This window comes from Sarcophilus harrisii, chromosome X, assembly GCF_902635505.1.
Source record: "Sarcophilus harrisii chromosome X, mSarHar1.11, whole genome shotgun sequence".
Classification (NCBI taxonomy): Eukaryota; Metazoa; Chordata; class Mammalia; order Dasyuromorphia; family Dasyuridae; genus Sarcophilus; species Sarcophilus harrisii.
The window spans coordinates 56,363,367-56,385,955 of record NC_045432.1 but is presented as its reverse complement, the minus strand read 5'-3'; the positions used below and the strand labels follow the sequence as shown (position 1 = coordinate 56,385,955).

At 38.9% G+C, this 22,589-nt stretch overlaps 1 protein-coding gene and 1 long non-coding RNA gene across 5 annotated transcripts in view; one reads left to right on the top strand and one right to left on the bottom strand.

The window, feature by feature from the left end:
- The window catches only part of LOC116420329, a 38,778-nt gene extending 33,988 nt beyond the window's left edge, over nucleotides 1-4,790 (bottom strand). The window contains exons 1-2 of the long non-coding RNA XR_004230620.1: nucleotides 4,132-4,790; nucleotides 2,121-2,239 (exon numbers count right to left, since the gene is read on the bottom strand). This is a non-coding gene — a long non-coding RNA (uncharacterized LOC116420329). The remainder of the gene's footprint in view (nucleotides 1-2,120; nucleotides 2,240-4,131) is intronic.
- A 466-nt stretch (nucleotides 4,791-5,256) lies between these two features.
- Nucleotides 5,257-19,712, top strand: TAF9B (TATA-box binding protein associated factor 9b). Of its 4 annotated transcripts, none has more exons than XM_031945218.1 (8): nucleotides 5,257-5,579; nucleotides 11,856-11,937; nucleotides 12,305-12,441; nucleotides 12,534-12,668; nucleotides 13,282-13,353; nucleotides 16,484-16,565; nucleotides 17,415-17,531; nucleotides 18,315-19,712. In XM_031945218.1, exons 1-8 carry the CDS (start codon nucleotides 5,529-5,531, stop codon nucleotides 18,479-18,481), a joined length of 843 nt encoding a protein of 280 aa, XP_031801078.1. In that variant the 5' UTR covers nucleotides 5,257-5,528; the 3' UTR covers nucleotides 18,482-19,712. The 4 variants fall into 4 exon arrangements, with proteins under 4 accessions (XP_031801078.1, XP_031801080.1, XP_012409040.1 ...); XM_012553586.3 differs by lacking the exon at nucleotides 5,257-5,579 and adding an exon at nucleotides 7,492-8,960; XM_031945219.1 differs by lacking the exon at nucleotides 5,257-5,579 and adding an exon at nucleotides 8,967-9,209.
- Nucleotides 19,713-22,589: the final 2,877 nt, after the last annotated feature.

The window sequence follows — 22,589 nt, the reverse complement described above, 5'->3', positions numbered from 1 at the left end:
GAAATGTTGATGTTTGCCAAATTTCTAATTTAAAAAAATAAAATTTAAAGGGAAAATTTATTCTTTAATGATTAACAGTCTGTACTTTTATAAGGATGTTCAGAATGTTCTTTGGAAAAAAACTAGTTGGCACTGATTAAAAAAAAAAAAACTGAGAAAAGCAGATCAGTGGAAAAGATCACCAGATAATGAATAATCAGAAACAAATGAGCTCAGTAGTTCATTAGTCAATAAACTCCAAAATGTAAATTCCTTGGGGAAGAACTCCCTGTTTAACAGGAACTGGTAAAAATACTAAAGCAGTTTGAATGAAAATTGTTTGAGACCAATTGCTTATACCATATGCCACAAGAAACTACAAATGGATATATGACCTGAATATGAAAGGCCATACAATTAAAAAAAAAAAATCAGAAGAAAATAGCGTCAGGCACCTTGCACATAGGAATAGGAGGAGAATTCTTGGGGGTTTTTGTTTTAATTTTTTTTTTTGAAAATCAGAATATGAAAAGTATAACAAAAAAGGATTATATATAAACTGTGAATTTCTATATAATAAATTCAATATGTAATTTTCAAGCTGTCCTGCTTGTCTGTGTCACCTCCTGAACTTCCTTCTGTTCTCCTGTGCAAATTTCCAAAATGCTTCAATACCCTCTTATCTCTTTCCTTTTCTTTTTTCCTGGCAACATTAACATTCACTACTATCTCCCACTAAATCCCTCTCTTGGAAAAAAACAAGCACACCACAACTAAAAACAAGACCCAGGTGAGCACAATCAGGCAAACCAAAGGCCCACATTGGGGTTATTCAAAACTGGGTGCTATTCTATGCCATGAGTCTATGACCTCTAGAAGAGGATATAGCCCACCACTGGCCCAATGGAATTCTAGTAAATCATTGCACTGACCAGATTTAATAAGTCTTTCAAAGGTTATGTGGTTTTTTTTTTATTTATAATCATATTGTTAACTATATAAACTGTCTTCCTAACTCTGTTCACTTGGCTCCACCTAAGTTCAAACAAGTCTACTCCCTGAATCCATGTCTTTTGTCATTATTTACAACTGAAATAATATTGCAGTCATTTATATACCATAATTTTTTCAGCCATTCTGGAATGAGAATTCTTGGTCAAACAAGGGATGGAGACAGGGATAAAAGAGAAAGCAAATAATGTTGGTGACATGAAATTTAAAAAGAATTTTGTAGAAATGAAATTGACAAACTAGTGTGAGTGTAAACTAGCAGATTAGGGGGAAAAAACAACAACTTTACATCAAGAAGCTCTGATAAAGGCCTAGTTTCCAAGATATATAGTAAACTCAGGAATATGAGGCCAAAAACCATTCCCTAAAACTAAGCCCAGGATGCTTCAGTGACAAGGCAAAGTACGGAGTACATAGCAGATCTGGGATTCTAATTCCTCCAGCTTCAAATACAGTGTTCTTTCTATAATCATAGTAACTTGCGATTCTCTAGCACTCTGATGGAAATAAAGCACTTTTCTTTACTAGAAAAATCCAAACTCTTATGACATGGATGGTACAAATGTTATCCACACTTTCCATATGAGGAAATTGGGGCTACATGACTTGTGGGCTACATATCTAGTGAATAGCTTTACCAGCATTTGAATTCAAATTTAGCAGGTTTTCCACTCCAGAATGCTAAAAAAAAAGTTTGTTTTTACAATATGCTGATCAATCCAAAAGGCACAAAAAAAAGTCTATTACTTCTCTGTGACTCCAAAGAAGGACATGGACAATCAGTTAATTGATAAATCAATTTATTTTGACAACTTTTTGGCTCGAGAATGGGTGGGGACTTGAATTCCTAGTCTAAGTAAATTAGTTACAAGTCACAGGTGGGCTTTGATCTCCTTTTAATAGGTCACCTTCCAGCATTTCCAGTTTTCTCTAGTTCAAATGAAGTATGATGTTTTATAGGCTAGCAACTGTATCTTGAGCTCCCCAGAACAGCTCAGAATCAACTGTGATATTTTTTGGCAATGTGTCAGATATAGAAATAACACGTCAATTAATCTCAATAAGTAGCCAACTCATGGTTAACTATAGTGCAAATGGCCTCAGACTGTGGATTATGTTTAAACACTTACCTAGTTGCTGTTTGACTCATTACTGGGGGTCCTACAGCAAGCACCCTCTCAGGTTCTGTCTTCCTTCTTTCTCCCTTTTCTGAGAGTGGCAAAATCTTCCAGTGGTACCACTTGATCATCTGGGTTACAAAAGTCACACAGGACTGTTATTTGTTGATTTTGAAAAAATAAATAATGTTATTCATATTTTTTCATTATAGGACTACTTGTTGCAAATGTACACACATTTTGGGGAGTCTGAACTTGTAATTTCATTAAGGGAGGAAAAGTCTACCAAAGCAAGTGGTGTACATTTTCCTTTTAGGAAACTGTCCAAGGCAAAAGGTTAAAAGGTTAAAGGATTTATCCAGGTTCTCACAGTCAGCATCACAGGTTGTTTGGTACTACTCTGTTGTTAGGGACCTAACTAATATATTTAATTGAATTGAATCTTCGGATAAAGAGGGGATAGAGCTTTAGGGATTTTAGTTCTAGAATTACACATCTGGAGCTAAGAAATCAGAGTCCATCAAGCCCAATACCTTCATTTTACAGAAGAAAGTATGGCCCACAGAAGAGAACAAGTTCCCTAAAGTCACACAGCTTAATAAGTATCAGATGGCAAATCTGAATCCAGGGCCTCTCTTGATCCCAACACAACAGTTTGCTGTTGTTTCTTTCCACCACTCTCACCCTGACTGCTTGGTCACCTTAGAAATCTTGCAGTATTTTGTTTTCTTTCTCATTTTTCTCCTCTTAAATCTGATTTTTCTTGTGCAGCATGACAAATGTGGAAATATGTATAGAAGAATTGCTCATGTTTAACCTATATTGGCTTACTTGCTGTCTAGGGGAGGGAGTGAGGGAGAAAAAATTTGAAACATAAGGTTTTGTAAGAGTGAATATTGAAAACTATGTATATGTTTTGAAAATAAAAAGCTTTAAATAAAAAAAGAGATATCTTGCAGTGCAAAACTAAGCAACCCTTTAAGTCAGAGAAATGGTGTCAGGGTTCAATGAAGACAACTAAGTGCAAGTTGGAGGTTGATATATTATTATTTATGTTCCCTGGTAAATAGTATAGCAAGAGACTGCTTCTATTAGAACACTATTTCATGCTTCACCCCTTGTACCTCTTCTCTCCGCTCCCACTTCTGAAACCATGATTAAATCAACTCTGCCATTATTCCCAGATGGTGGCTAACAGTCTGCACCCCTATGACCCCACTCACCATTGCTATAAACTTCCACACTAAAGAACCTCTCCCTGGCACCATTGATTTCCCACATGTGGTGTTTTCCCCAATGAGAATATAAACACCTGGAGGGTGGGAACTGCCCTATTCTTATGTGTTTGGCACATAGCAAGGCTTAATAAATGCTTTTTCTTTTGTTCCTTGTTGGCACCCAACTATCGTGGAGGAAACGATGGTACTCGGGATGAGTAAATGACATCCACTTTGGCTAATCTTATTTTGCCTTCATTTCCCTAAGTTTGGGAAATGAGAGCAAAGTCGACCTTCTCAGTCTTGCCATTGTCATCCCTACAATTCTTCACCAGCCACCAGCTTTCACAAATGGAAGGTTGAGAAAAATCAAGGAAAAAGTGGCTAGAGAGGAAAACAAAACTATTCCCTCCAGCTTTTGTGACATCACCTTCTATTGGACACTGCCTCCTCTGTGTTAAGGGTATGGGAGGGAATGGCAAATGCCAAATATAGAGGAGAGATGGTGTGGCAGAAAAAGCACTTACTCTCTACCTGTCATGTGTATCTAATTATTTCTATTTCCTCTATCTCATTAGAACGTGAAATCCTTGGAGGCAAGGATTATTTTTGCCTCTCATGGCAACCCTAGTGCTTAGTCTAATGCCTGTTAACACAGAATGTGTTTAATAATGTGTCAATGGACTGCAACTCATAGACTACTAACCATTTTGACAACTATCTACAAATGTGCTAAGAGATCTTTCCTTAAAACAGACTTACAACTGGCAAGAATAGGATAGTTGAAAGATTTTCAGTTTACTTACTTATATGGGGTGTCTCAAACGGCTTGGTGCACTTTTCTGTTGTTTTTTTTTTTTTTGGGGGGGGGTTCTGCACGAAGGCTTTCGGGACACTTTGTATAAAGGCCCATCAGGTGTGTTCATGCTGTCACTATCACATCACTTTAACCTATATGTGATTAAGTAAACAAGTCATATTTACCAATATACCTGTTCTTTTAGATTTCCTGAGTTCTCTTATCTTCTTCCTCCCCTATGGGTTTCCCCAAAGTCCTAATATAATAAGGGCACTAAAACTTTTTGGACATCCTGCACTACATCTCTATTTCCATAAAGCTACAGATAAAATGGAAGATGGGGATGTAGATCAAACAAGATATAGAGATGTCGTTTAAAAACACCTCCCACTCCCACGAGAAAATTACACGAGGAACGAGATTCGAAAGGATGAAGCCTTAATTCAGAATGGCCAAGCAGCTTTACACCAGAAAAGGTGTGGTGGATTTCGCATCAGTCCGCCTCCATTGGGAGTGCAGCTGGTTTAGATCCGAGCTATGCCGCAAGCTCGTTTTGTACAGACTTTGCTCCTAAGGATGGCGTTTGCGGAAAGGTGCGCCATGATTTGGGAGCTCCGCAGTCAGGCTGGGTTATGACGCCTTGTCGCATACTAGGTAGCTAGCTAACTAGCTTCGCCCCCCCACCCCCGAGACACACCCCGCCCGCCCCCTCCACCCTGGCAGCCCGAGCCCGCCGCTGCCTAGGCTGCCCCTTCCCCCCGCCCCCCAGCATCCTCCCTGGGCTGGGGGAGGAATGCGACCCCAACCCAAAGACCAGCCGAAGGCCCTGTGGTGCATTAAGAAATAGGTGGGGGGGGGAGCCTGGGGCCGCTGGGCTCGAGGGCCGTAGGTACGCACCATACTGCCTGACTTGGGGGGGGAGGCGGGAGGGGGAGGGAGCCAGCAGGGCCCCCAATGACACGTTCACTTCCTCCGTCTCCTCCTCCTCCTCCTGCACCATCTCCTCCTCCTCCTCCTCCTCCTCCTCCTCCTCCATCTCCATCTCCTCCTCCTCCTCCTCCTCCTTCTCTTCCTCCTCCTCTTTCTCCTCTTCCTCTACCTCCTTCTCTATCTTCATCTCCTTTTCCTCTTCCTCCTCCTCCTCGGTTGACCCCAGTCAGTTTTGGGGGTTCCTCTTTGCTTTCAAAGAAGCCCCGTTAAGGGAACAGAAGCGCCGCCGCCCCTGAGGTAGAGCCCCCTCCCTTCCGACGGCCTTCACAGCGCCACCGCGCGGCAAGCACAAAACTGCGGTCCTCCCCTCCTTGGTCCCACCTCCGTCCCGCCCACGCCAGCAAGCCAGGGGCGGGGCCTATATAAAGAGAGAGCTCCCGTTGCCCGGCACCGGAAGTCTAGCTGTCGAGTACCATGGAGCCGGCTAAGATGGCATCTCCCAAGAGCGGGCCAAAGGATGCTCTGGTAGGTGCGAGCGAGGCGCGCAGCCGGTAGGCTCGGCGCCCGCGGGTAAAAGGGAAAAGAGGGCGAGGGGCCTCCGGCTGTCAGGTCCAGCTGTGGCCGTCGCCCCCGGCACTTCGGCTGGGTTTGTCTGCAGCCCCCCATCCCCCCACTTCACCCCCCCTCGCACTGCGGATAGTCCTCCAGCTGTCGGTGTAGCCCTCGGGCTCCTGAGCTTCTGTCGCAGAGGCCTCTCCGCAGCGCCCGCCCCACCCTTCCCCCCCCACTCTCCCGAGGGCCCGATCTGGACTCCAAGCAGTGCCCCCCCCATACCCTCCAGTCCCGCCGCCCCCGCACAGGCTCCTCTGGCCGTCCGATTCTCTTTGGCATTGCGGGCTTTTTGGATTTTTTTTTTTTCTTTGCCATTTGACGTCTTTTTCTTTGCATCACCACCACTGCTCAATGCCGCAGCCCCCCCCCCCCGCCCACCTCCGCATAGAACCCACCGTAGCACCAAATAATTACAGTCCAGTAAAGCAAATCGACGCATTGGCCGGCCAGAAAATGGATGCCACCAATGCGGGAATTGGTTTTGCTTGACTATATGTGTTGGTTACCGGGGTGGTGGTTGGTATTATTTTTTTTCTCCTTGCTTTCTCTGAGAGGGGCGGGGGGGGGGGGGGGGGGGGAGCGACGCGGGGGAGGAGGTGGTGATGGGATGAAGAGAAGGCGCATTTTCGTTGATCGGAAACAATTTAAATGTCATGAAAATGAATAAAACATATTGAAACCATATAGAAAGGGGGAAAAAAAGAAAATGAATGTGTATCTCCTTTCAGTCAGTCTGTCAACAAGCATTGATTAATGGCTCGCTATGCGCTAAGCGCTGCGGATACAAAGAAATGCAAAAACAAATAAACAAAAACGCCAGCCTGACTCTTGGCTCCCCAAGAGCCCTCATTCTATTTAGGGGAGATGATACGGAAAAGATTTTGTACAGACAGGCTGCATAGAGGCTAAAGTGGAAGGTAATGGCCAGAGGCTAGGCACTAGCACAGAGAATGATCGAGAAAGGCCTCCTGCAGAAGGTGGGATTTTAGCTGAGACTTGAAAGACGCCATCATTGGTTCATGTACTGATCGGTATTCAATCTTTCAAGGTTGTTTTCGTTTGCATTACTGAGGTCATCCTGTATATTGTTATCCTGGTTTTGCCTACTTTACCATCATTGTGCCTCTTTCCACAGCCCCTGCGACATTTTTTTTTTTTTTTTTTTACCATTTAGGTCTTTTAACATCTTTGCCAATCTAATGGGTGGGAAATGAAACCACAGTTGTTTGGATTTGGATTTCTCTTATTAGTAATTTGGAGTATTCCGTCATGGTGGTTGATCACTTGAATTTCTTTTTTTTAAATAAATTTTTATTGCTGTCTTTTTTATATAACCAAAATGTCTCCTAGCAACCTTCCTCTTTCCTCTTCCCTCTCTCCTCCTCCTACTTCCCCCCTCCCAGCGAGCCATCTCATATAACAAATAATATTTTTAAAGGGGGCGGGGGGGGGGGGAAGAAAAAGAATAGAAAATTAAATCAGCAAAAACGATCGATCCATATTAAAGTCTGGAAAATATATGCAATGTACCACACCCTTGGATCTCCCACCTCTGCAAAGCAGGGAGGGGGAGGTCTCTTCATGTTGTTGGGAGGATAAAATGAGAGAATCTAGGTAACGCATTTTGTAAACCTAAAAGGTTTTGTAGATTCTAGCCAGTAATTATTATTATTGTATAATAAATATTAGCTAGGATCTCTATAGCCCTTTAAGAACAAATCATTTATATTCATATTATGATTAGCACTATTATATTAATTAAATTAGAAATATATTATTAATAATACTATTATTATATCTCTTTAGTACCATATTTGTTCCTTATAATTTTGCAACTTTCATTTTTTTATGATTCTTTCAATTTAAATTATAATGACTGTTTTTTTGGCTCTGCTTTACTGTGCATTAGATCTGATAAATTTTTCTTTGTTTCTCTGTATTAATCAGATTCCTCATTTCTTACAGTACAGTAACACTCTATTACATTCATGTACCAAAATTCATTTAATCAAGTCCCAATCACTGGTCATCTTTATTTTCAATTCTCTGCCTTCAAAAGTGCTGCTATAAATATATTAATATACATGAGGACTTTTTTCTTATCAGTGGCCTCCTTGGAGTATAAATTTAGTAATGGAATCTCTGAGTCAGAGGGACAATATGGACCTTCTAGTCATTTTATTTGAGTAATTCCAAATTGCTTTTCAAAATGGCTGTACTGATTGACAGCTCCACAGTGCACCAATGTGCTTATAGAACACTTCAACATTCAAGCTTCCCATCTTTTGTCACCTTTGCCAGTGTGCTGAGTTTGAGGTGAAACCTCAAGATTAATTTGATTTACATATCTCCCCATTAGTGATTTTGAATATTCTTCCTCCAAATATTTAAAATATGGAGATATTTTGTTGGCTCTGTAAATCAGTCTCCAAACATTTGATGCATTTTGTAGTTTTCCATGGAATTTCTTTTTCTATTTGGAATTAATCAAGTAAAGTAACTTAAAAAACCATTCCTTTGACCAAAAGATTCTATAACTACATTTATTACCCCCCCCAGGAAGCCACTGGCCAAAAAAAAAAAAAAAAGGTTCTCATATACATCAAAATCTTTACAGCAGCAGTTTTTGTTATAACAAAGAATGAAAACAAAGCAGATGCTCATTAATTGGACAGTGGCTAACAAACTGTGGTCTAAGAATATGATGGAATATTACTGTGCCATTAAAAATGATGAATATGAAAAGAAAAAAGCAGGGGAATTTTTACATGAACTGATGCACAACAAAGTAATCAGAGCCAAAAAAACATATATATCTACATAATGAATACAATAAACAGAAGTAACAATACAAGTAACAGATATTACAAAATTACACCCTCACCCCCTGGCCAAAATGGGAAGTCGAGGACTGTAGTATATTGTAAATATTTTAGACTTGTGATGTCTTTATCAGTTTTGCTGAGATAGGGAGGAGGGAGGGGTCTTTAAAATATTATTTGTTATACAGCATGGCTTTTAGGAAGGGGAAGGGATCCTGGGGGAAAATTTGGTGATGTAAAAAAAGACCAATAAAAAAAAACTTATTTAAAAAAAAGAAAAAGGACTCTCAATTTGATAGGAGAAATTTGGGGAGTTGTGACTTTAAGTAAAAAGTGAATCAATGAAAGCCAGGATGCTCGCATATGGGCCACTGAACTCCAACTACTACAGGGAGAGAGCAGCAGGCGAAGGGCCAGAGAAGACAGCAGCAGCAGAGGAAGAGGAGCCTGAGAAGAAGTGAAGACAGCAGGGGTAGGGTAAAAAGCTGCTCAGTCTGGAGCTCAGACAGGTAGAGAAAGTAAACTGAGAGAAGGCTTCAGCTGAGTGATTACTGATTGGTCAGGGAGAACTGATTTCATTGGCCAAGAATACCAGAGGGTTTTTGCCCTTCAGTGCCATCTAGAGCTGGAGAAAAGTGCCCCTTTTCTTAAAGACTTGTTACTGTTTGCTGCCACCTCTGGCATGAGAAGGAAAAGCAGGGGGCTGGAGTTGTATCTGCAGGTGAGCTGGCTTAAAAGAATGAAATTGAACTATTTTGCTATAAACCCCATTCTGATTGTACAGTGTTGACATCCAATTGTCTGGTCTGTATATCTCAGAGATAGCCAGTTTGATGATTCTGACGGTTCTTTTGCCTAAAAACTGCTAATATTAAGAGCTAACACTTCTTGGAAATCCCTTTCAGGGTGGGTGGTTAATAAAGTTTATTATAAAGGATATATCTGAGTAGAAAAGATTTCCCCAGTTTTTGGTGTAAAAAAATATTCCTGCATGAAGCCCGAGGTCTATAGTTGAGCCCATTCTTCATCATAGCTATTAAGTATTGTTTTGAGTGTGATGTGGGTTTACATCTGTGTTGTGAATTTATTTTATTATGTACTTAATAAAACAGTATGCACAATATTTCTCTTGTCTAATTCAGTGATTGTGTTTGAATTCTAAAGGAAAAAAAAAAACTTTTTTTTTTTTTTTTTTTTTTATCCATAGCTGCAAAAAAAAATCTGCTTCTAATAATGATATGATCTTAAACCTTAAGGTCTTGTATCCATGTAGAATTGATTGTGGAATATGGCACAAGATGTTCATCTAACTCTAATTTCTGCCAGACTGTTTTCTTAGGTTTCCAATCGGTTTTTATTAAATAGGAAATTCTTTCCTAAGTAATTTATGTTGTCTGCTTTATTGAATACTGGGTTATCGGGATCTACTTATAAATTTTTTATTTTAAAACAAATGCAAAATGGTTTTGATAATTTCTTTATTATTTTGAGGTATGAACGTGCTCTTACTCCTTTATCCCAATCTCTTATTTCTCTTGATATTCTAATCTTTTATTCCTCCAAATAAATGTCATTATTTAATTGAGTTCTATAAAGTAGTTCTTTGATAGTTTGATTGGTATAACATTAAAACTGCTAGTATTGTGATTTTTATTATATCAGCACGGTCTAGCCATGAACATAGTGAATATATCCTAGCTATTTATGTTGTTGCCATTTGGGTTTTTTTTTTTATTATTATTATATAGAAATCTGTTGACTTTTGTGAGTTCATTTTATAACCTGCAATAATGCAGCTCTTGCCCCAATTAGTATCTTTGCTGATTCCCAAGGATTTTCTAAGAAAACCATCATGTCATCAGCAAACATAGTTTTATCTCTGTTATATGATCTGCTTCTCTTCTAATTTTAATGGTATTATCTTTAATATTAAGGTCACATCCATTTAGAATTGCTTGTGGGATATGGCATGATATTGATCTAAGCCTAGTTTCTGCTAGTGTGCTTTACAGTTTTCCCAACAGTTTCTAATCAGAGTTTTTTCCCCAAGTAATTTGTTTTCTGACTAACACTAGATTATTTGAGTTCCATGGTTTTTTTTCCTCCCTTGTCTGATCTGTTGCATTGATCTATCTACCTCTCTGTTTTTCAACCCGTATTAAATGGTTTTGATGACTGCTGCTATATAATGTAATTTGAGATTTGGAAGTTCTACTCCCCCTTTATCTCCCTACCTCTTGTCATTATCTTTCTTGTTATTCTAGATCATTTATTTCTCCAATTGAATTTTGTGTTTATTTCATTCACTTCTATAAAATAACATTTTGGTAGTTTGATTGGTATAGATTAAAAGTATAAATGAACTTGGGTATTGTCATTCTTGTTATATTGGCATGACCCAGTCATGAGCACTGAATATTCCTCTAGCTACTTTTTTTTATTTCATTAAGTGGTACCACTTTATAATTGAATCTTTCCAATTATTTAGGGTACTTTGGTAGATTGATTCCTAAGTATTTTATGCATTTTGTAGCTATTTTGAATGGGATTTTTCTTCCTATTATTGCCTTTTGGACTTTGTTATTATTATATGGAAATATTGTTGATTTTTTTGCGTGTGTGTGGATTTATTTTGAAGTCTGCAACTTTGCCGAAGCTATTGTTTGAATTGGTATCTCTGCTGATTCCCTAGGATTTTCTAAGTAAATCATGTCATCTTTACCTATCTTTATGCCTTAAATTTCTTTCTCCTGTCTTATTGCTATTGTTAGTATTTCTAGAACCATTATCACATAATAGTGGGGAGAGTGGGTGTCCTTGCTTTACTTCTTTATTTATTGAGAAAGCTTCTACTCGCATTTTTTTTCTTTTGAAAACTGCCTGTTCATATCCTTTGCTCATTTATTTTGGAAGAATGCCAGCCTCATTCTCCATCCCCAAAATGACAGACTGCTATAGCCACTCCTCCAGAAGCAATCTTCCTGGGGGGAAAAATAATTCACACACAGGCTATGTAAATATTCTTGAGCTCCTATTTCACACCCACCTTTTTTTTTTTTTTTTTTTTTAAATTACATATAGAAATTTGGTGAGGCTGTTAACCACCAAAGAAGCTAACTAGTGACTTGTGGAGTTTATACAGGGAAAGAGTGGGAATTCATTTGGAAGTGTTAAGAATGAGACACTAGGTATTGAGAAAAGGCAACGTGTGTCTGAAATTTAGACACTAAATAAAAATAAAGGGAACAGTTTGCTCTCCAGGTGACAGTAGTTGTGACCTTGGACTGCTTTTAGCCAAATTTTAGAGTTCAGTTTTTAGGCTGTCTGTTTTGGTGAGGATAGCTTACTACTTTATTTAAACCCACAGGTGATGGCACAAATCCTGAAGGATATGGGAATTACAGATTATGAGCCAAAAGTAATCAATCAGATGCTGGAGTTTGCCTTCCGTGAGTGACCCACAAAACAAAATTTCTCTAATTCAGTCAATTTGATACTAATGTCTTCTATAATTCTAATAGAATTGTATTTTCTACATCAGCCACATAAACCTAATCTTAAAGTACATAAAATGGGCTGAACTCAGAGAGGGCAGTTATTATTTTTATTGTGGTAAGTATTTAAATGGATAGTATAAGGCAAACTTTCTCTCTCTCTCTCTCCATATATATATACACATATATATATATATATATATATTTAAAAGCCATAACATCTCAAATTAATAATTTTTAAAATAAATATTTCTATAACATAACCCAAATAAGACTAAGCCTTTCTCATCTGTCTAAGAGGAAATTGTCTCCATTCTCAAAGGATATGTAACAACAATTTTGGATGATGCAAAAATTTATTCAAGCCATGCTAAGAAAGCCACTGTTGATGCAGATGATGTGCGATTGGCAATCCAGTGTCGATCTGATCAGTCTTTTACTTCCCCTCCCCCAAGAGATGTGAGTAACTTTTATTTAAGCATCTGTTTTATCTGGGGGGAAGAGGGGGAGAGAGAGAGAACACAGCACTAACTAGGGTTTATTTTTCTCAGTTTCTATTAGATATTGCAAGACAAAAAAATCAAACCCCTTTACCATTGATTAAGCCATATTCAGGACTTAGACTCCCACCCGACAGATACTGTTTAACAGCACCAAACTACAGACTTAAGCCTTTACCAAAAAAGGTGAGTGTTTTGTGATTCTTTTTTAAAAAGAAAATCAGTTTTTCCAGAAAATAGTACCATTTATCCCATAGTTAAAAAACAAAAACAAAAACAAAAACCATTTACTAGCCATTAGCTAAAATCACTTATTAGTACTTAAAAACTATTTTAAAATTCTCTCTAGCCAGCTATTCTTTTGAAAAGAGGCAGTGTGGTATAAGGAGATGGGAAGCTGGCTTCAAAGTTAGGAAGAATTTTGTTCTTGAAGCCCTGGGTTCCAGTCCCCTCTGACTCTGGGCAAGGCACTTATTCTCTCAGGGTTCTAGTCAGTTTTCTTAGAACTCAAAGTTGCAGAGAAGGCACCAACCAATGTTGGTAAAAGGGAATTTCCTCACCCAGGAGTTCTCGAAAGTAATGAAACTATCCCTTATCCCACGGAAGTAGATTGAGATGTTTAACATCAGGAGCTGGGCCTACCTTATGCCATAGTTATAAGAGCTGAAAGCAAGCTTGCTAGACTATTTAAATCATGCTACTCATTCAGTCCTAGGAAAATGAGGGCCAGGGAGGGGAAGGAACTCACCTGAGGTCACAAAGCTAGCGTGGGAGTTGATCCCACCTCTCTTGATTCCAGGAAGGGCCCCACTCATCACATCAAGATATCTTCCCTTCCTGCCAAAAATGCCATCACTGGAGATGTCTTTCAGTAAGTCAAGGAATTCACTGATGAAAATGTAAATACAATGTAACATTCTGAAAAGAGAAGCCTGCCTGAAAGTGTACTACAGTATCTAAGTGGAGATCCCAATAAATTCCACAAAAATACATTTGGTGCTTATCCATCAATCAGTAAACATTTAGTAAGTTGCTACTATGTGCCAGTCACTGTGCTAAGGCTGGGGATACAAAAAGAGACAAAAGACAGCCCCTGCCCTCAAGAAGTTTACAATCTAATGGGAGAGCCAAAATGCAAACAAATATATACCACGTGCATGTTAGACATGGAATAAAGACAGAAATCAAACATTCCTTGTCCTCAGGAAACTTACATTCACATAATTTAAGAGAGGAATACTAACACCTGAGGGGATCATGAAAATCTTTCATTAGGAGGGGATGTCTGAGCCTTGAAGTAAGAGTGCATCTGGGGAGAGGGAATGGTTTGGACCTACTCAGAGAACACTGAAATATTGAATTCAGGGAAACACACTAGTAATTGCTTTTGGCTGGAACACACAGTGCAAGAAAAGGGAGTGAAAGTTAGAAAATAGTTTTGTAAGATTGTAGAGGACCATAAATGCCATAGAAAACCACTGAAGGTTTTTGAGGTGGTCAGGGCTGTATAATAGAAGGATTATTTTGCCAGTTACATCTAGAATGGATGGGAGATGCGAGAGACAAGGGAACTAGAGAGACCAATTAAGATATTATTGCAATAATCCAAGCAAGTGATGCAGGCAGTTTGAGTGGAAAGATGATGAAGTAGAATCAACAAGATTTAAATCAACTATAGAGGGAAAGGAAAGAGTAACAATGGCCATCTCTGCAGTTACAAAGCTGGGTGACTGGGAGGATGGCAGAGCCTTCAAAATCAATATGGACATTTGAAGGAGTAGGTTTGTGGAGAAAGATGATTAGTTCCATTTTAGATGTATTGAGTTTGAGCTACCAAGGATTATGCTAAGTCAACTCTGGAGTTGACTTGAAGGTCTCTATATCTAGCCCTTATATGTCCTCTTCAGTGGAGTCCTTCACCACCAAATATTTGCCGTCTATTGGACATAAACTGGATGGCCAAGAGAAATCTCAAACTCGGTGCATCTAGAATACACTTCGTCTTTCTCTTAAACACCATCCTACCAGTTTCTCAGACCTGTAATTTTGCCATTGTCCTCGACACTTTGCTCTCCCCTCACCCTACATACCCAGTCAGTTGCCAGATCTTGCCATTTCTATCTTCACATCTCTTGCATAGGGTCCTCTTCTCCACTCATACAGCTAGCTAGCTGTTTACTTCAGGCCTTCACCATCCCTCACCTAGATTATTAATTGGCCTCTTGCCTCAAGTATCTTACCACAACAGCCCATTCTGCACACCACTGCAAAAATAATTTTCCTTAAACGCAGATCTCACCTTTTGAGTCCCCTTTGATTTCCTGTTGCCTCTAGAGTTAATAAAATAGAAACTCCTCATCTAACTTTTAAAGCCCTACACAACCTGGTCCCAATTTACCTATGTTACCCTCATTGGACATACATACTCCTACCTACAATTCTACAAGCTAGCTTTCTGTTCATCGCATGTGATGCTTCATCTCTCATCTCCATGCCTTTGCATTGGCCATCCAACTTGCCTGGAATGCACTCTCTCCTTATCTTTGCCTCAAAATCTCTCTTTAGATACAGCTCAAGCATCATCTTCATGACGCCTTTCCTGATTTCCCCTGCTAGTGTTTTCCCTCCCAATCTACTTTGTATTTAACTACTTTGTATATATTTGTACTTATTCCCTTTCTATTTGTGCTGTATAGATTTCTATATGTGCTTTTCTCCCCCATTGGAATGTATGGTCCCTATGAATGGGAATTAATTCTTTATTCTAGTATCCCCAGCACCTACCACAGTGCCTGTCATGGAAGTTACTAGGCTTAACAAAGTTGATTGAGGTTGACTGGACAAGGAGGTGTCAATGTAGAACTGAAGTTCAAGGGAAAGCTTAACTCTAATTCTGGAGATAGATTTGGAGGTCATCTTCACAAGGATGAAAGAATCCTTAGGAACTGATGAGATCATCCAGAGAGAATAGTAGATAGAAAAGAAAGTCTACAACAGAGCTTTGTAGGCTCCCCACAATTAGGGGGCAGAAAACGATTATGGAACCAGAAAAGGAGATTGAGAAGGAATGGTCACACTGGTAGGAGGAACTTCAGAGAGGATCCCACAAGCTATGAGTGAGTACTGAAGGGCAGGAGAGGTAAGCAATAGTATGTCTCATGCTGGAAGAGGTCAAGTATGACAACTGAGAAAAGGATGTCATATTTAGCAGTTAAGAAATCACTGATAACTTTGAAGACAGCAATTTCAGTAGAATGGTCTTGCTGGAAAGCCACATTGAAGAGTTAGGAAGTCAGTAGGTACTAAGGAAGCAGAAGCAGCAAATATAGACTAGAAAGAAAGCAAGAGATAGATATATCTATCTATACGTGTGTATGTAAAATGAGCTTAGAGCAATGATAGGCTCGGAAGGATCTATAAAGATAGGGGAGACCATGACATGTTTGTAGGCAAGGAGTCAAGCTGGGAAGACAGCAAAGATTCTGAGAGGGAGGAACTCATGTTGATTGCCACAGGTTTTGGTTTTGTGTGATTTATTTTTATTTTTTTCCCAATAAGTAGGACGCAAGGTCATCTGCTGAAAGAGGATGAACTGAGGACATTGTTGGTGATGGGGCTTGAGAAAATTGGAACAGGCATAGAAAAAAAAAAAAAAAAAGAATTGCTCAACAGCAGTAAGGACTCAGTTGAGATTAGATCAGAGGAATTTGTAATGGATCAAGTGCTAGTTACCAAGTATAACTAGTCACTTAAAAATATTCGGCATATTTGTGACAGCTTGAATTGAATGTTGGGGGGGAGGGGGAGGATTAAAACAGGAACATTAAATAAAAGAGAAAGGAACATAATTTTTAATGTAAATCTTTGTCATACCATGCTGGATTTGTGGATTACTTGCAAAGAAAACATTCTTTGTAAATTTGGGGGCTTTAAAAGCATCAACAATCCAGATTTTGAGATGTCAAATCAGAATCAAGAATTGCGGCTTTCCTTCTTTCCAGGGGCCTGCTGCAGCTGGAAGGATAACTGTTCCCCGCCTGAGTGTTGGTGCTGTTAGCAGCAGACCCAGCACTCCTACTTTGGGTAAGAGAGGGGAACTCATAGCTTTTTCTTGATAGCTTTTACTGCAAAGCACTACAGTTCCAATAAAGCACTTTGGAAGAATACTTTCAATGCTTGGATTTTATTTTTAGGGTGATTCAGTAGCACACACCCCCCCCCCTTAGTAAAGACAGCATGTAAAGGGTGAATGATTTCCGTGACTGTTTCATAAATCTGGAGGTGAACTGTTATTGATAGCGGACCTTAATAGTCCTTTAATCTCTGAACCCCAAGGCATTCTTGGAGAATCCTAGTGAAACAGGCCCTCTACTTCCCAAGGCAAGCTACCCCCTACTTACACATGCTGTAATTGTTAGAAAGTTCTTCTTGATATCAAACCTTAGGGTAACCTCTTTACACCAATGTACTTCTTTACAACTTGCCCCATTGCTCCAGAACCAGTCTAATCAAATCTTTCCTGCACATGAAGAGTGCCTGACTCCCAGATTCCCTGAGCTAGTAGAATTTTCGTGCTCCCTTCTAGACATTCTCCTCTTTTAAGTTCCACATCTCCAGCACCTTCCTTCAAGCTTTTCCTCCAAAAAGCATGATCACTAAGGCCTTTATCTGGGCCCCTATAAACCTCTTGGGAAGTTCTGCAGCTTGCCTATGTTCTTCCTAAAACTCGGTACTGGTGACAAAACTAGCTCAGATCTGTTGATTTATATTCTTAACACCAGGGCTTCCTGTAAGTTTACCATCTAAAAACAAGCTAAGAAATTTTAAAATATATGTTTTTTTGATGCTGCTAATGATCTCATCACATTAAGAGAAATTGCTATGGATTAAGCATTAAGGCACCTAATAGAATATGTTAATAATTAATTGCAGGTACCCCATCTGCACAGTCAGTTGCCGTTTCAACTAAAGTTGGGGCCCCTGTGTCTGTGCCAGGTCAAAGGTTCACTGTGCAGATACCACCCTCCCAGTCTGCTGCTGCCAAACCAGGTAATAAATCAGTTTGGGTCACAATACCTCAGTCATTCAAGCACTTTGGATTTATTTAACATTTGTTTCCAAATAATGGCAGCAAGGTGTCCAATACATCCTGTACTTATTTTGAAATTCTCACAAATCCCCCAGATGTACAAAGCTTTGAGATGATTATTCCTTTATTTTCCCTATGTGTAACCCAAACACAAAACTTTTTTTTTTTGCTAACCTCATAAAAGGATACATACAATTCACATAGTAAGATAATTTTTACTCAGTTGAATCATTGTGCTAGGAAGTACCTCACTATTCAGAACTGTAGTGTATCCATACGTGAACAAAATCATCACACACACCCAACTGGTGTTTTGTAAGATAGATATTTCATATAAAAATACTACAGATTTTCAGTCCAATCCCAAGCAGGTCTCATAGCAACATTCTATTCCTCCCTGGGTCCCCATTTACTATTTCACTCTATACATCATCTGAGGCTTCTTAGCAGGAGGTCCCCCACTCACCTCCCCAACCATCTCACAGAATTCCAGAATCTGCCCCTATTCTCTTCTCCTTCATTAGTTTCTAATTAAGAGGTGGCCCTACAATCCCCATTCCCTCCCAATATCCTCTGCACACTGCCCCCATTCTTTCTCAATTCCAGTCTCTCCTTAGCTAGACTTTCTCTGCTGCCAAAAACCAACTAACTGTGAAAAGACAGGTGCTTTTGTTTTACCTTGAAATCCTAGTCTTCAAAGATTTAACAGTATTCTGTTTGGGGGTCATGTTTTTATTTTGCAGCTGTTCCTGCAGCTCCTGCTGTTCAGAATGTTCTGATCAACCCTTCTCTGATTGGGCCAAAGAACATCCTCATCACCACCAACGTGGTATCACAGAACACCCCTGTTGAGTCACCAAATGCATTGAAAAGAAAACATGAAGACGACGACGACTATGACAATTTGTAAACGGCATCACCTGACAGCCTCAATGCATTTGTAAAAGGCATCACTCGACAGCCTCGATGCATTTCTAAAGTATAAATAGTTTGGAACGTAACTGTAACCATGATAAATTCATAGAAAACAAATAAGTGTTTAAGTAAAAAGTAATGTAGTTGTAAAACTTTTTCTGCTGTTAAGATTGTTGAACTTTAGTAGGATCATAAATGTTTTTCATTAGAAGTTGCATGCAAACAATAAAATTATAATTCATCAATTTATTCATCATTTCATTATGTTGGGAAGATGAAAGGTCTATTAAACATTGAATCATTTATAAAGCTATAGTATGTAGTCAGTCTTAAGCATAATTTCAGTCTTTTGAAATTGTAACCATGTGTCATTTTAGAAAAAATTTTGTAGTGAATAACCTTAAACTGTGTTAAAGTGGATAAACAGTTAAGTTGCCCACATACAATCCCAACCTGGCAGTTTTTTCCCTGGATTCCTTAGCTTTTTTTTTTTTTTTTTTTTTTTTTTTTTTTTTTTAAACCTCTGCTAACTTTTGCATTTTGGGAGCCCAAATTGAACACAGTGCTTAAGAGCCCAATATGGGACAAACAAGAGTAAAAGGTTTGAATATGATCCAAAACAGATGTCATTAATAAACCTCAAATTGTAATATCACTTTGGGGTTTTTTTTCCTTTAATTGGGTCCTCAATGTCACTTCAAAGTTTTTGCATGTCTTTGATGACCCATTTCAAGTATCAGATTATTCTTGTAAGTAATTATTCTACAAGCCTGATATTCAATTGATCACCTTGAAATCTTGGACTTCTCTATCCCTGACTAGTCCATTGTATGAAGTTCATTCAAATTCTGTCATTTTGCATAAAGGCAAAATTTCACCAAACCTTACAAAGGTTTCAACAGTTTCTACAATTTGTACTGAGTTGGTTTTCTATGTTCCAAGGTGGTATGCTCGCCCAGTTCCGAGGACATAGCATCTCCAATTTCAAGATGCTCTCAGACACATTAATATTGAAGTCAGAACTGACAAATATGGGATACCTGTAATCCTTTCAGCCTCCTTCCCCCACACCTGGATTAGTTCTCTTCAAGGTGGATTTGCCCACCTGATCATTCTGCTCATACCACATTAGTGATACTATCATGTGGGATGAAATCCAATTTTTAAAGTACATTCTCTTGCCTCTTTGTTATCTATAAGGCAAGTAAAAGAAAAAAAAAAAAAAAGCGCCTAAATACAAGTTCAATCTGTCAACTTATCAAAAATGGATATATTTTGGTTCTCTTTGAAGATATCTGAAAAATATTTTCGAATTCAAAAAAATTGAAAATTATTTTCAATACGAAAGAATTGAGATGCAATTTTTTTTCTTTTTTGCTGAGGCAATTGGGTTAAGTGACATGGCCAGAATCACACAGCCAGGAAGTATTAAATGTCTGAGGCCATATTGAAATTCAGGTGCTTCTGACTTGAGGGTTGGTACTCTATCCACTGTGCCACCTACCTGTCCCTAAAACCTCAATATTGAAATTAAATCCATTCCAACAATTTAAAATAATTATTTTTTCAGGATGACTAGTAACAGTCATTCAAGTCAATCTTGGAGGACATAATCAAATCTCCTGAACTTGTACCATGTAGCAGTTAATACTAGTACCCCTGATCTTTTTGATTGTCAGCCTAAGGGCCTCAAAAAAGGCCTACTAATGTTTTGAAAACTAGAAGGGACAAAGAATGATTAATCTGCAGGAATAGCAGTGAACTATGTTAATATGAGGTGTCTCGAGAAGAAATGAGTATGTGACAAAGATGAATGCCAAAAAAAGGGAGGAAGGGGGAAGATGGCAGATGGCAGATAAACTAAGAGAATTATCAGGTGATAATGTACAAGTATGTTCTTACCAGCCTTTGTTAGATAATATTCCATCCCAGGCAAGAAATCGGCATCCCCATATTTAAAGCCATGATTCAAATGAACAAATCTCATTCTGTTAGCCCATGATTCACTTCCCAATTCCATTTTTTTCTCTTCTGCATCCCTTGCCTTCAGCGGTATAAGTAAGAAAAATAGAAACAACCTGCACTGATATAGTCCAAAATTTAATCCCCAACACTTCACAGTACTTTTAGGCCTCTTTTGGCAGGATCCGGTCTATCCAGATTAATCAACAAATGGATAATACCATTTCACTAAGTCTTACACACACACACAGAAGACCATAGTTGCCTCTATTGTTATTAGATCAAATAGAAGGAAATGTATTTCTCTGAAAAGTTTTATCAACTAAATAGAGGGCATAATTCAAAAGACTAAGATATTTTCTGTGATTAACAAATTGGCACCCCTAAAATAAATACAAAGAAAAACACTGAAAAGTTTTAAAATTGTGAAAAGCTACAAGCTATTTTTGGAAAGACTACCCAAACTAATGAACCATAAGAACATAAAGCCCCAAATCACCAAACACCACAGTTTTGCTAGATGACCTCTTCCCCAGTAGTTTCTCTGGTTCTGTTTTATCTTATTTCTTCCTCCTCACAGTATCCAGTATCCTCCCTGAGCCCTTAAAAACTGCGACTTGTTTCCTAACTCTGTATGTAGCTGTCTTCCTTTTCTCCTTTCTGTTAAATGTTTCCTTGTTCTTCTTTTTTCTGAGTTCCTAATAAAGGTCTATTGTTTCTCCTGAACAACTTCAGTTTCCCCTACTTGATTCTGTTTCCTTTGGTAACAATTTTATGTCCCTAACAACTTAAAGAGTGTGGAATCTTTATCTCCTTCCAAGAAGATCAGTCAACACTTGGAAGACTTGCTCAACTATAGCAGAAACATTTAAACTTGATACAAAACTGCAAAATAATCCTTGCTCCCTAGATTTTCGGCTTTATTTTTAACTACTTGTGGGTTTACTCTATGCACTTAGTTAAAAGCTTTCCTACCAATTATTAAATTTGGTTTCATAATTTTGACAGCCACATTCAACAAACTGTCCTTAAGTCTCAACAACTCATCCTCTGCCATACCCTACACTCCATTCCCATCTCACACCAATAGTTTCACCAGTTTGCCCCACCCAACAATCCACTCATCACTGGTTCACTTACCTTTTCTTACCTCTGACAACTGCTTGGCCTGATGTAATCTTCCTCTTTGGGTCCTTCATCCTTTCCCTTTGCTGTCAACAGTCTCACAGAGAAGCCAGAAGCAGAATCTGGAGCTGAAACTTCATTTTTTCACCAATTTCTCTTTTCCAGATTCAATCTCTGGCCTTCATTAGTCCAAATTCCTCCAAATCTATATAATTTCCTTCTCATTCAACCTGTCCTTTTCCTAAGAAGCTAGAAGTAGAAATGTTTCATCTTCTGCAAAACGAAGTTGAAGATTTCTAAGGTCCTTTCAATTCTAAAATTCAGTGATTTAATTTTAGCTAGATAAGACAGAAAGGGATCCCACCCTCCTCAATTTCCATCCCCTTGTTCTAAATTGGAATACAACCCACAATTTAGGGTATGTGGGGGGAGGGGGGAGGGGAAGAAGGGGCAGGCAGCATGGTTAGGAGCCAGTAAAACCAGGGTTCAAGGTCTGCCACTGACACATTATTAACTGTCACTGACCGATCAGGACTTAGCAACTCTTTTTGAAAAGATGAATAATCTATATTGATGGGAATTTCTTTCCACAGAAGTTCCCTATCCCAATGAATCACAAAGCTAGTGCTTGTCACACATACTTCCCCACCTTATGTATTAGCCATATCATTCCAACCAGTCTGTAAACTCTTTGAAGATCTACACGGAAAGCATGACCTGTATCCCTATGGTCTAAGACATCACTATTATACACACATATATTTATATGTGTATGTGTGAATATATGTATTTTTTACATATATATATTATCATATATGTGTTTTACACACACACACACACACACAGAGAGAGAGAGAGAAAGAGGGGAAAGAAAGAAAGAGAAAATGGCAATTTCCCCACACACACACACCCAACAAGGTGCTCAGTGTGATTCCCCTTGACTCTTCTGTAGCAAATGAGCGGTTTCATGTCTGGATCTTCTTCCCCTCTGTCATCCAGACTGTTCCCAGCTCTGC

Bases quoted from the DNA above. Each gene is read 5' to 3' on its own strand.
- TAF9B (XM_031945218.1), top strand. From the start codon at position 5,529: ATGGAGCCGGCTAAGATGGCATCTCCCAAGAGCGGGCCAAAGGATGCT. The intron at 5,580-11,855 runs GTAGGTGCGAGC...TTAAACCCACAG, and splicing joins GCGGGCCAAAGGATGCTCTG to GTGATGGCACAAATCCTGAA. The intron at 13,354-16,483 runs GTAAGTCAAGGA...CCTTCTTTCCAG, and splicing joins ATCACTGGAGATGTCTTTCA to GGGCCTGCTGCAGCTGGAAG.